Source organism: Rhinatrema bivittatum, chromosome 3 (assembly GCF_901001135.1).
Source record: "Rhinatrema bivittatum chromosome 3, aRhiBiv1.1, whole genome shotgun sequence".
Taxonomy (NCBI): domain Eukaryota; kingdom Metazoa; phylum Chordata; class Amphibia; order Gymnophiona; family Rhinatrematidae; genus Rhinatrema; species Rhinatrema bivittatum.
The window spans coordinates 92318067-92332592 of record NC_042617.1 but is presented as its reverse complement, the minus strand read 5'-3'; the positions used below and the strand labels follow the sequence as shown (position 1 = coordinate 92332592).

The following is a 14526-nucleotide window of genomic DNA, read 5'->3' as shown; positions in this document are numbered from 1 at the left end:
TATGGCACTCAATCACCTCAGACCACTGAGTACTGGCGATAATTGCCCAGGGTTACCATCTGAACTTTCTCTCCGTGCCACCGGACTCACCACCTCTGCAGACGTGGAGAACAACCGATCACTCCATCCTTCTGGAACAGGAGGTCTCCCTTCTCCTCCAGTCCAGGGCAATAGAATCCATACCCTACTCTCAGCACGGCCTAGGGTTCTATTCCTGGTACTTTCTAATCCCCCAAAAATCGGGAGGCGTTCATCCTATTCTAGACCTACAGGCCCTCAACAAAGTACCTCCAGCGAGAGAAATTCAAGATGCTAAATTAGGCTCGCTTCTTCCTCTCTTACAAAGAGGAGACTAGCTCTGCTCTCTAGGCCTCCAGGACGCATACACTCATATTGCGATAACTCCCTCTCATCGCAAATACCTGAGGTTTCTAGTAGGCCCCAAGCACTATCAATACCGAGTGCTTCCATTCGGCCTAGTCTCTGGGCCACGAGTCTTCACAAAATGCTTCGTAGTGGTTGCAGCCTTCCTAAGAACTCAGGGTGTTCACGTCTACCCCTATCTGGACGATTGGTTAATCAGGGCTCCCACTCAGCAAGCTGCTCAGTCGTCCCTCAATCTAACCTTACACACTCTAATTTCATTAGGATTTCTCGTCAACTACAACAAATCCTACTTAGTCCCATCTCAAACCTTATCGTTCATTGAGGCAGACTTGAACACCTTGCAGGCAAAGGCATTTCTGCCTCGACAGCGAGCTCTCACTCTCGTTTCTCTTGCACACCAGCTGCAGTCCCAGCACTCCGCGACTGCAAACCACTTCCTCATCCTCCTGGGACACATGGCGTCCTCATTTCAAGTTACACCAATGGCCCATTTGGCCATGAGAGTCATGCAGTGAACTCTAAGGTTACAATGGACTCAAAGCATTCAGCCCCTGTCGACCATTGTCCACATAACCGAATCACTCTGCCAGTCTCTTACCTGGTGGAAAAATCAAAACAATCTCCTCCAAGGCTTGCCCTTCCAGGCTCCAGACCCTCAAATAACTGTCACCACCGATGCTTCCAACCTCGGATGGGGAGCCCATGTGGCCAATCTGCAGACACAAGGATCTTGGTCTCCAGAGGAAGCCAAACACCAAATAAATTTCCTGGAGCTTCGAGCAATCAGATATGCTGTCAGGGCATTTCAGGATACCTTTCAAATCAAGTCATCCTGATCCAGTCGTACAGCCAGGTGGCCATGTGGTACATCAACAAACAAGGGGGCACAGGCTCCTTCCTTTTGTGTTAAGAAGCTGCACAGATATGGGCAGAAGCTCTCTCCCATTTGATGTACCTCAGGGCCACCTGGTTGCTGGGAGTGGACAATGTGTTAGCAGACAAGCTGAGTCGCATCTTTCAACCTCACGAGTGGTCTCTCAACACCTCAGTAGCGAACTCCATCTTCCAACAATGGGATATCCTCAGATAGACCTCTTTGCGTCTGCTCAGAATCACAAAGTGGAGAACTTCTGCTCTCTCATTCGCAGCAAACACTCTCAGCCCAGAGACGCATTCGCCCTCTCGGGAGCAACCGGTCTACTTTATGCATTCCCTCCACTTCTTCTCTCGAAGACTCTCATGAAGTTACCTCAGGACACGGGTACCATGATCCTGATTGCACCTCACTGGCCACACCAGGTGTGGTTTCCAATCCTTCAGGTTCTCTCCATTCGCAGGCACATTCCCCTGGGAAAGGACCTCCGCCACCCAAATTTTCAAGCCTTGTCCCTGACGGCATGGATGTTGAAAGGTTAATCCTTCAGCCACTCAACCTTTCTGAACCAGTTTCCCCTGTCCTGATTGCTTTGCGGAAGCCTTCCATGAGAAAATCTTACTCTTACAAATGGAACAGGTTTAAGTCATGGTACTCTTCTCAGTCCCTTGACCCCTTTACCTGTCCAATCACAAAGTTTTTGGACTATCTCTGGCACTTATCAGAGTCTGGTCTAAAAACTTCTTCCATCAGAATGCATGTCAGTGCGGTAGCCGCCTTCCATAAAGGTGTTGGATGTACCTATATCAGTACAACCCCTTGTAACATGTTTTCTGAAGGGCTTGCTTCACCTCTAGCCTCCACTGCGTCCTCTGGCCCCTTCTTGGGACCTTAATCTAGTTTTGGGTTGGCTCATGAAATCACCATTCAAGCCTCTTCACTCCTGTGACCTTCGATATCTCACATGGAAAGTGATTTTCCTTTTGGCAATCACTTCAGCTCGCAGAGTTAGTGATTTACAGGCCCTAGTTACCTATCCGCCTTACACTAAACGTCTGCAGGCCCAGGCAGTACTCCGCACTCACCCTAAATTCTTACCTAAGTTAGTTTCGGATTTTCACCTCAATCAATCCATCATACTACCTACCTTTTTTCCCAGGCCCCATTCCAATCCAGGAGAGCAGGCTCTGCATACCCTTGACTGTAAACGGGCTCTAGCCTTCTATCTAGACTGTACAGCTGCCCACAGGAAGAGCACTCAATTGTTCGTCTCTTTCCATCCTAACAAATTAGGGCATCCTGTGGGTAAGCAGACTCTCTCCTCCTGGTTGGCGGACTGCATATCTTTTTGCTATCTGTGCTGCTTCCTGACATTTGCAGGGCTGCCACCTGGAGTTCTCTCCACACCTTTGCAGCCTACTATTGCTTGGACAAAGCTGGAAGACAAGATTCCATCTTCAGCCAGTCTGTCCTTCGTAACCTGTTTACAACGTGACGTACCAACACCTTTCCGCCTGCCCAGTGGGGTTCAGGATGCCCTTTACCAGATTCCACCCCAGTTGTTGTGCCTATGCCACATCTTTGGGTACATTTGGTGCATATTCGGAATTCCTCACCTCGGTACTCACCCATATGTGAGGACTACCATTCTGCTTGTCCTCTGAGAAAGCAAATGTTGCTTACCTGTAACAGGTGTTCTCACAGGACAGCAGGATGTTAGTCCTCACGAAACCCGCCCGCCACCCCGTGGTGTTGGGTTCGTAACGTTTTATTATTTTATTCTTCGGCACTGCCTGTAGCTTTTAAACAAGACTGAAGGGGGACCCCTCCTGGCTGCAGGGTTAGTGCCATGCTGGGCATGCCCAGTAGGGGCCAGTCAAAGTTCTGGAAACTTTGACAAAAGTGTTCCATGATTGGGCTCCATCCTGTGATGTCACCCATATGTAAGGACTAACATCCTGCTGTCCTTTGAGAACACCTGTTACAGGTAAGCAACATTTGCTTTATTGCTAGAGCAGGACTATGTCTCAGCACATACAGGAAAGTTTCTTAGAATGTGGGGGGACGATCTTGGAGGATGCAGTTCAGAAAGCATTGCGATGACTCTTGTGATAGATACCTCATATGAATGGCTCTGGGCTTTGGCTAGGAATATGGCTTCCATTGTAGCTACCCATCATTTGCTGTGGCTATATAACTGATCAGCCGTTTCAATTTCCATGGCAAGGTGGGCCAAACATTCCTTCTGGAGGAATCTTCCTTTTTACAAAGGTTTAAAAAAGTTGGTGAAAGCATGGGGGGAATCAAAAGTCCCCAGATTGCCCGAAAACGAACCTAAGAGGGACATTGTAATCAGCTCTGGCTTGGAGCCACTTGAGGGATTCCAAGTGTGCGAAGCCAGGGAGGTTAACACATGGCCAGTGGTCTAGGTCTTCTTGTAAATTCCAGTCCTTTCAGAACTACAAGAAGGGAGGCAAGGATAGAGTTTCGGGATGCTCCAGAAGTCCTCTGATCATCTAGTTGAAGGTATGGGAAACCACTGTCTGATACAAACTTGTGCAGGCAGTTGTCTGCCTTTTACCAGAAGTGGGTCCACATTACTTTGAATCAGTAGGTTGTAGGAGTTTTCAGGGATTACTATACGCTGGAGTTTTCCCATCCTTTTTCAGAGGCTTGTCAATCCATTCATATGGGGAAGCTGTATGGATGACATTTTTTGTTGCTGCTACATAAAGGGTTGGTGGTTCTGGCTTTGTGCTCTTAATGGGATCAGGGTCGGTACTCAGTTTATTTTGTGGTACCAAAGGGGGGGGGGGCATCTTTTTAACCATATTCTGGATCTGAAGTATCTCAAGGCTCAGAAGGTGTTTCACTTCAAGATGGAGACTGGTTGATCATAATACTGGCACATCAAGGGGAATTCTTGGTGTTCTGATGGAGGTGTATCTGCATATCCTGTTAAAAGAAGGGCATCAGAAATATCTTTGCCTTACATTGATAGAGGGGAGCACTTTCACCTATCAGGCTCTCCCTTTTTTGTTGGCATGGCTTGAAGGTCTTTCCAGGGTGATGGTTATGATGGCTGCCTTGTGCAGAGAACATATTTTGGGACATCTGTGTCCAGACGATTGGTGGATCTGACCTATGCTGGCCTAAGAAGCAAAGCTGTGACTGCCAGAGTTATGCTGTTTTTGCAGGATCTGGGCTGGGATTCCAGTTTTGACAAGAGCATCTTGTTTCCCTCTTGATCCCTGGAGTACTTTGGGGGTTAGGTTCAGCACCAGGGAAGGCTAGGTCCGGTTGACAGACACACATCTGGAAGTTGCAAAACCAAGTACATGATTTATTGAGAATTTCTTTAGGCATTTGGTTCCATAGTGGCTGCGTTGGATTTAGTACCTTGGGCAAGGGTGCACATGAACCCTTGCAGAGGGACTTGCTGTCTCAGGTGTATTTTATGAGACACTCTGTGATGTATGCCAGAGAGTTTTGCTTTGGAAGCTAGTATGTAGGAACCTAATGGTGGGAGTGAATGTTGAATCTCCTATTTGGATGATGGTAAACTCAGATGCCAATCTCTGGAGCTGGGGTGCTCGCTGTAGAGGAACTCAAGACACTTGGAATCAATAAGAAGCCAAGTAATCTATCAATTAGTCGGAAACCAGAGCAACATGAAAGGCACTCTTTTTAGTTTGCTTCCATTCTTCAGAGTCAGGTAGTCAGCATCATGGCAGCCAATGCTACGGCAGGGATATATGTAATTCTCTGAGGTGGGATCAGGTGTCTCTAGGTCTGTGGTTAGTCTGAGCAGCGAAGCATATGAAAAGACTTTCCACTGCTCTTATAGTAGAAGTACAGAACTTACAAGCAGATTTCTTCAGTCAAAACAGCCTGGGGCAGATTTTAAAACCTACGCGCACGGCCTACATTTGCGCGCACTACCCAGCGTGCACAAATGTACGCCCGATTTTATAACATGCACACGCAGCCGCGCGCATGTTATAAATCAGGGGTCGGCGCATGCAAGGGGCTGCACACTAGTGCAACTTGTGTGGGCCGAGCCCTCGGGAAGACCAGCTGGCTTTCCCCGTACCCTCGAGGCCGCTCCGAAATTGGAGCGGCCTCAGAAGGAACTTTCCTTTCCCCCCACCTTCCCCTACCTGTCCCGCCTTCCAGCCCTAAAGAAACCCCTCCCCCCTGTACCTTTTGTTATAGAAGTTACACCTGCCAGCCAATTGCCGGCGCTTGGTCCCCCGGCCCAGCGGCCCTGCAGAGGCCTCTGGCCACGCCCCCGGACCACCCTACCCATTTTTTCAAGCTCCATGACTTACACACGTCCCGGGGCTTTACACGTGCCGCTGGGCCTTTTGAAAATAGGCCCGGCACGCGTAAACCCCCCCCCCAACGCGCGTAAATCCTTTAAAATCTGTCTCTTAATGTTTGGGTACTTGCCAGGTACTTGTGACTTAGTTGGCCACTGTTGGACACAGTATACTGGGTTTGATGGACCCTTGGTCTGACCCAGTATGGAATATCTTATGTTCTTAAAAATGTTTATCTTAGCTTGTAAAATAAAATATTGGCAGGCTGAGGTCAGCACTTGAGTCTAACAGGGATGTCAGCACCCCAGTTAAGTTTTGTCTTCATCTGCTTTTTGAGAGGCATAACCCATTTGTCTGGACTGGTCTGGCTGGACTCAAAGGAAAGAAATTAGTTAAGAACTAATTTCTCTTTATAAAATCTGCAAAAATTGATTTCCTAGCGTGTAGCCAGATGGACTCAGGACCAATGGGTTATCTGCTCCCCTGCTAGCAGATGGAGACTGAGTCAAGTTTCAAAGCTGACGTCACCATAGATATACCCCTGCAGTGACCTCAGCTATCTAGTATCTCTCCGTCTCCTAGCAGATATGGATTATGCCTTCCCTATCGGGAACACAGTACTCTTTAGAAGAGGAAATTTTACCTTTAACTTGGAGAAAGATCGAGTCCCGCTCTCCTGCGGTGATGCCTAATGGTCTCTTCCCCAGTTGAGAATTCCTGAGGCGATTTCCGAAATCCCTCAGAGGTGTGCCTTGGTCTGGCTACGCATAGGTGAGCGCGTACCTATGTGAGCAGTAGGGCCTGGCCCTCACCACGCATACAGACGGTCTATGGGGGGATAACGGCGCACAAAACTGAACAAGATGGTGCCACCGTGGCCTGGCACATGGCGTGCCTCACCGAGCATGAAGCAAGGCCTAGCCCATCGAAGGGCCACTCAACCCGCTCGGAAACCCCCTTCCTTTGCCCCAACGGGATCGGGAACATCATCGGTACAGCATGCTGAGCAAGAGACCGAAGAAAAGACTTACCAGAGCCATTCCACCTCTCTGAATCAGAGGAGTTATTCTTTTACTTACCTGGGCTCAGTGCTTATCGGCTGAGTACAGAGATGGTATACAGCTGCGGTGGGGGGGAGAGGGCATAGGCCGCCACTGCTGCAAGCGGCTTTCTGCACCTGCTGCTTCAGCAGCAAAGTCCACGCCGGGAACCAGCTACCGGACCAAGGCACACCTGTGAGGGATCTCAGAAATCGCCTCAGGAATTCTCAACTGGGGGAGGGACCATTAAGTATCACTGCAGGAAAGCAGGGCTCGATCTTTCTCCAATTTAAAAGTAAAATTTCCTCTTCTAAAGAGTACTGTGTTCCCGATAGGGAAGGCACAATCCACATCTACTAGGAGACGGAGAGATACTGGATGGCTGAGATTACTGCAGGCGTATATCTAGGGTGACGTCAGCTCCATCTGCTAACAGGGGAGCACATAACCCATTGGTCCTGAGTCCATCTGTCTACACTAAGAAAAACAAAATTATCAGGTAAGTAATTTCTCCTTTTTATGCTCTGTGCACTTGAGTGACATTTAATTTTCTGTCATTTCTTGCTTGACTAGGATATATGATTGGTATCCTGAACAGCCTAATGTGTTCCAGGTGGAGCATATGGAACGTTTGAAGAAGGAGTTACCACCAGAAATGCTGAAAAAATGTTTATGTCCTATTAACAAGTTTGTTTGTGGTTCAACCTTTTGTAAGCGTTATAGTGTTGCTATGGGAGCTTATGGTATAGATCAGCAACAGCAAGTTTAAGAACTTAGATTTTACACTCAGGGCTGCTCTGTTGTAATGGACTTGATTAAGCAGTACTGTAGCCTCTTTTTTTTTCTTGCCCAATAAAGCAATAACCAAGCATTCTTACTTTGTTTTTCCACTATGGATCCTGTCAGATTCTTAAATAACTATTTTTAAATCATTGTTTGACTTTTTTTTTTTATGGCCAGATATAATTATTTGTTTGTATATAATTTTAAAACCTGGAAAATCAAGTTATAAAACCTCAGTCCAAGTACTGTATCAAATCTTTACTGTATAAACCTGTATTATAAAGTGTAACCACAATACCTCTGAATAGCATTGTACAATTTTACCTTTCTGTGCAATATCTGATTTAATACAGATTGCAGAGCAGGAAACTGTTCATTTCTGTTTTGGCTCCAGCTTTAGTCTAAAAGCAGTTTTCACTGTCAGCTACCGTACTGTGTAGATTATTTCTGGCCATGGACAAATTAATACCTCAAATGCATTCATTTGCACAGGTAGATACAGTTATATAGAGCTAATGTGCCATCTTCACATCCAGCAATTGGTTTGGGGGGGGGACCTTTGGTAGATTGCCATTCACATGAATCTCCATACCCTTTCAGAGAAAAGTACTGGGTCTCTTGACCCTTTGGCGGCAGCTTCTTTGCTGTAACCTGCTTTAGTTCTTTGTTAATATTGCAGATCAGTAAATTAATGTGGTTGAAGCTACATAGAAGATTTGTAAACATGGGAGATCATGTTCGCCATGCTTTTTACTGGTTCATGTATCTTTAGTATTTGCAGCCTTGAGATAGCTGATGCATAATGTTCGATTTCTGTAAAATGCATGCTGGAGAAATTAAGCATGAAATTATAGGTGTTTACAGTAATCCTTATCCTCTTTATGATGAATGCAAGAAGATACAAAGGACTAAAGATACATTTTGAAGTTGCCGAAAAACCAAAAGCTTGTATGTGAAATCTATGAAGGGGCTTGCCATTTCTAATGTGTCTTAACACTTGTTAAATTACATGAGAGCAGATTTTTTTTCTTGCATTCTATGTTCTGTAAAGCTGAAATGTATCTTAAATATGTACCAGTATAGATCATATGTATAACTTATTCAGATATATTGTAGTAATGTATATATTCTAAGTATGGATGCATGTACTTTTTTTTTTAAGGTGTAAAGTTGGCTTTTTTCATTGAAGTTGTTACTTTTATCTTTCATTGAAATATTAAGAAATAAAAATGAAAAAGTTGTTAAATGGTAAATGTTTGGTTTCTTTTCCTGTCCCAAACTGCTGAACATTTATTTCTGGAACCGTTGCGTGGAATGTTTTTGAAAATGCAGAATGATTTAATTAATTGAAAGAACAGTCCAATTTTATTATAGTATTGAAGAAGTAGTTACTAGTTACCTTTTAATTGTTGCTTTAGTGATTTTATTTATTTATTTATTTATTTGAGGTTCTTTATATACCGCCATTCGTTTAGTAACATCATGACGGTTCACATAAAACAAAGTTTCAGCAGCAGTGCTAGAACAATTAGAAAATAGCAACAGTGCTTTACAATTAACGTTCAACTAAAGAAGGACCATTAGAAAAATATAACAATGCTAAACTAGAGCAACTGAAAGAAGGTATATGGCAATGTAAAACAGTAGTAATAGTAATAAAATAATTACAATAGGTTGATGCATGGATTATATACAAATAGTACAAATAGTACAATTTGTAATAAAAGGCCTGATTTTTAATCCCCTGCGTGCAGGGAAAATGGGGGTTACACGCACGGCCGAGCCTTGTGTGCGCTGCATGCATTTTAGAAGAGGCCCGGCCGTGTGCGTAACCCCTGTTACGTGCGCATGAGCCAGGCCTCTTCCAAGGGGCGGTCCCGGGGGCGGGGAGGGGCAGAGCTGGAGACCGCCGGTACAGCGGCCATTTGCCATTGTGCTGGGGGATCGTGTGCCGGCAGCCTCCCGGCGCACACAACTTACGCCAGCTCAGGAGCTGGCGTAAGTTAGAAAACAAAAAAACAAAAAGGTGAGGCCTTCAAAGGGGTCGGTGAGAAGAGGGAGGGAGGGGGTAGGTAGGGGGGTTAGGAAAGTTCCCTCCCAATTAAGGAGCGGACTGGGAGGGAACTGAGGGAGGCCCAATTTCGTCGCAGCGCATAAATTGCTATTTTCAACCCCCTTTGCGCGTGCTGCCCCGGATTTTATAACGCGCGCACATGGACGCGTGCACACATTTTTTTAAAAATCTACCCGAAAATGTTTTCTTTTGATGTTACTTATATATAGTATCTGGTATGGATATACTCTTACCAATACAGCATTATCACTGATGATAAAAGCTAGATTTTTTGATGGTCAGGTGATACAGTATTGCTATGGAGATTTATGTTGAACTTAATAGCAACACAGTAATCATACCCAGCAGTAATCATTTTGTTCTTGCAGCCCTGGCTAAATAAGGTGAAGAAACTATTGAAAGAAGCTTCCCCTTCATGGCTGGAGATAATTTCTTTTTAATCCATTTTAAAAAAAAGTACAAAACTTTAGAACAATCTCTATAAATTAACCAAGTTTCTTTTCTCACCCCAGCAGTATTTTGTCACAATTGTATTTCCTCCTGACTGAAAAAAAAATCAGGCCCATCTTGACATCTAGTCCTGGTGGCAAAGATGAACAAACATACCTCATCTATATACCTAAGTAGGTATATAGATGAGAATTGGGACTGCTTGAAATAAATGACTAAACAATAATAAATCCCTGGAATAGTATTTACAAATTCTGTGGAGAAGCAATGTTCTAACAAAGTCAGGAATTTAAGACTTAGGATGTCGCAAATAGTTTTTATGAAATAGTCCCACAATTATGAGATTGATAGGATTGCAGTTCTTCTGTTTTGTTTCCAGGATGTATGGGGAAAGGTCATGGGGGAAGGAGTTTGGGGATGGGCAAAATGGAGAGGTGGGCATAGGAGACTTCTGAAATCTTCTGTTATAGTTCTAGAAATAGAAGAAAAGAGGCAAATTGATCGCAACAAATTAAATTAAACATGAAAAGCAGAGGTAAAAAAAAAAAAAAACCCTCACAAATTTCAAAATCTCAAATGAGGTGTTACTCACCTTTATTTTAAAAATACAATTGTACAGTTGAACAAACAAAAATCATAAGACATACAAAATACATTTAAAAATACCTAGCATCACCATGTTGCTGCAAAACACACACATCAGTGATATATACTCCAAAACTTCTTTTCACAAAACAAGAAAATCAATATATAACAAAGACAACGGTAATAGTACAAATGGAATGCGGGAAGATGTCTGGCTTGCACACCAAGCAGATTTTAAAAGCCGCCAAGATAGGTGCGTATCTCCAGCAGCAGACACCTCAAAAGTTTTCAAAAGTAGGTGGGGTGTGGTCTGGGCATGGGCATTTTGGGGCGTTGAACCAGATGTGCATGTAAATACTACTCAACCTGGTGTGTGCTGGAAGCCCCATATCCTATAACTTTACTTCGGCTATGGATGCCATGTAAGTTAAAATTTAAAGAAAACTAGGCAGATCTGTGGGGCTTTCAGGGTCGGGGCTAAATGGAGGTTGTGAAGGCTATCAAACAGAGGGGGAGTTGGATGACCTATCTCTTAACTGGGCAAATGGGGGACAAACTGGGAATGGCATCAGCACGCCCCCCTTTTAAAATCCTCCAATTCTCACAGTAGAAGTGAGATTCTTGCATGTGCATATGTGCGCACAGCCAGGCTATTTTATAACATGCACATGTATGTTATAAAATGCTGCTTACCTGGGCGTGGGCCAGAGTATGTGTGCACCGTACAGTCTTTTGCATTGAGTGTCACATGTATGATTTTTTACCCGCCGGTGAGAGATTGTATGTGTGCACACATGGTGCAAAGAGCTCCTGGCTCTCAGGGAATGAGTCTGATCTCTGGAGGCTAGAGTAGCAGACTTGGAGGAGCTGAGGCAGACAGAGAGGTACATTGATGAGACCTTCAGGGACATAGTAGCCAAGTCCCAAATCCAGTCTGGCAGCCCCAGTGCTGCCTTGGATCAGAAAGGTCCCCCAGTAGGAGAACATCACCCTGGTGTAGCAGGAAGTGATCCTTTAGCAAGGACCTGCTCTCCAAGTGATGTATTGTCCTCTTGCTCTGAGGACAAGTCTCCCAGGGCTACTGCCCAGGAGGGAAGGGTTAGGCTGGCCATCATAGTTGGTGATTTGATTATTAGAAATGTAGATAGCAGGGTGGCTGGTGGATGTGAGGACCTTGCCTGCCTGGTGCGAAGGTGGCAGACCTCACATGTCACCTAGATAGGATTATAGACAGTGCTGGGGAGGAGCCGGCTGTGTGGTACATGTGGGCACTAACGACATAGGAAAATGTGGGAGAGAGGTTCTGGAAGCCAAATTTAGGTAGGAAGCTGAAATCCAGAGCCTCCAGGGTGGCATTCTCTGAAATGCTTCCTGTTCCACGTGCAGGTCCCCAGAGGCAGGCAGAGCTCCAGAGTTTCAATGCGTGGATGAGACGATGGTGCAGGGAAGAGGGATTCAGCTTTGTAAGGAACTGGGGAAACTTTTGGGGAAAGGGGAGACTTTTCCGAAAGGATGGGCTCCACCTTAACCAGAGTGGAACCAAGCTGCTGGCACTAACTTTCAAAAAGGAGATAGAGCAGCTTTTAAACTAGAACAAAAGGAAAAGCCAACAGTCGCTCAGCAGTGAATGGTTCTGAGAAATGTATCCTTGAAGGATACTAATGAAACAGGAGAGTTAGGGCATCCCAACAAAGAAGTTCCATTAAAAGCAAACATAGTCCATGTTGGGAATGAGAGAGTAAGGTACTCTGACACAATATCTATGACATCATTTATTAATGTGACATCATGGTAATATACGTTATTTACAGAAAGTTATTTACATATCACATGATTGCATATGCCATTCAGCACCCTTCGTGTCATTAGGCTTGTATCAAGGAGTCAGGTCAACAAAGGTGAGAAGGGGGTTTTCAGTGTCCAGCACTCTATACGTCTATAGAGGCAATATCTCCAACTCCCACCGGACACTGGAAAGTCCTGCTCTTTTATACCGTGCCGTAAACAAGTGTGCGTGCAAGAGAGAAATGATTGATCACTATCCCCCCATGTTATGTGTCAACAGTTGCTACTGCCCACTTGGACTCATCCTATCCCTGGCATGTAGGCAGTTGATCAGACTGCTGTATTCCTGACAGGGAGCCAGAAAACTGAGCTGCACAACCTGTTTAACAAGAACATGTTTATACTACAGTCCATGTGCCTATATGTAAAAAATCACTGAAGCTAATGAAATCCGAATTATCCCTAACAACTGAAAAGCAGGTTGTTATCACAAACAAAAAACACACTTTGAAATGTCTGTATGCCAATGCCAGAAGTCTAAGAAGTAAGATGGGAGAGTTAGTGTATAGCAGCAAATGATGAGATTAACATAATTGGCATTACAGAGACTTGGTGGAAGGAGGATAACCAATGGGACAGTGCTATATCAGGGTACAAATTATATCGCAATGATAGGGAGGATCAACTTGGTGGGGGTGTGGCACTTTATGTCAGGAAGGTATAGAGTCCAATAGGATAAAGATCATACAAGAGAGTAAATGCTCAGTAGAATCTATATGGATAGAAATCCCATCTGTGTTGGGTAAGCGTATAGTGATAGGAGTATACTACCGTCCACCTGGACAAAATGGTCAGACAGATGATGAAATGGTAAGAGAAACCAGGGAAGCTAACCAATTTGGCATTGCAATAATAATGGGAGATTTCAATTACCTATATTGAGATACGTGGTATATAGGATTTTAAAGATTATAACGCTGTACATATTAATATTTTCTTATGAATTTAAGGACCATCATACCACCCCCAGTGCTCACAAGTTAAACTTGCATTTCATGCACTTCATTAGGGTCACTTTTAATCAATTGGTCCAGATAGCTCACATCCAAGTTCAATTTTTATAGATTTTTTAGTATAAGTTTAAAAAGAAAAAACTTCCCTTATTCATGAATTGTCAGGGTCATTCATCCCGTAGCTGTCGGGGTCACTCGTCCGACGCGCGCGTTTCGCACCACAAGCTGCTTCAGAGACATACGTTCAAGCTCTCCTGATCCAGCACTCCCCTTTTTTTTGCGGGGATACAAACAGATCTTTAGGCAAAATTAATTCATGCAAAGGAAGGAACTTCAATGGTGTTATAGGTCCGTCAATTTTTCGAACCCAACGCCATCTCCCCGCTTAAAGTTCTTAGCGGTCTAAGAAAATATTGATATGTACAGCGTTATAATCTTTAAAATCCTATATACCACGTATCTCAATATAGTTCACTGTATTCGTGGGTTTATTTGCTAAGAGATCTTTTGTATTAGATTTCAATTACCCCAATATTGACTGGGTAAATGTAACATCAAGACTTGCTAGAGACATAAAGTTCCTGGATGTAATAAATGACTGCTTCATGGAGCAATTGGTTCAGGAACCAACAAGAGAGGGAGCTATTTTGGATTTAATTGGTGAAAGAGGTAACGGTGGTGGGGCCACTTGGCAACAGTGATCATAACATGATCAAATTTAAACTAATAACTGGAAGGGGGACAATAAGTAAATCTGCAGCTCTAACACTAAACTTTCAAAAGGGAAACGTTGATAAAATAAGGAAAATAGAAAAAAACTGAAAGGTGCAGCTGCAAAGGTTAAAAGTGTTCAACAGGCATGGACATTGTTTAAAAATACAATCCTAGAGGTGCAGTCCATATGTATTCCACACATTAAGAAAGGTGGAAGGAAGGCAAAACAATTATTGTCATGGTTAAAAGGTGAGGTGCAAAAAAAAAAAACATCCTTCAAAAATTGGAAGAAGGATCCATCTGAAGAAAATAGGATAAAACATAAGCATTGTCAAGTTAAGTGTAAAACATTGATAAGACAAGCGAAGAGAGAATTATTGTCATGGTTAAAAGGTGAGGTGCAAAAAAAAAACATCCTTCAAAAATTGGAAGAAGGATCCATCTGAAGAAAATAGGATAAAACATAAGCATTGTCAAGTTAAGTGTAAAACATTGATAA

General features: G+C 44.0%; 1 protein-coding gene across 6 annotated transcripts in view; it reads left to right on the top strand.

Annotated features, from left to right (window-relative positions):
* The window catches only part of GPCPD1 (glycerophosphocholine phosphodiesterase 1), a 237850-nt gene extending 229204 nt beyond the window's left edge, over nt 1-8646 (top strand). For all 6 annotated transcript variants that reach the window (XM_029593475.1, XM_029593474.1, XM_029593478.1 and 3 more), the window contains one exon: nt 7197-8646. In XM_029593475.1, the coding sequence (XP_029449335.1) occupies nt 7197-7392 (196 nt within the window). In that variant the 3' untranslated portion in view covers nt 7393-8646. The remainder of the gene's footprint in view (nt 1-7196) is intronic.
* The last annotated feature ends 5880 nt before the right edge of the window (nt 8647-14526 follow it).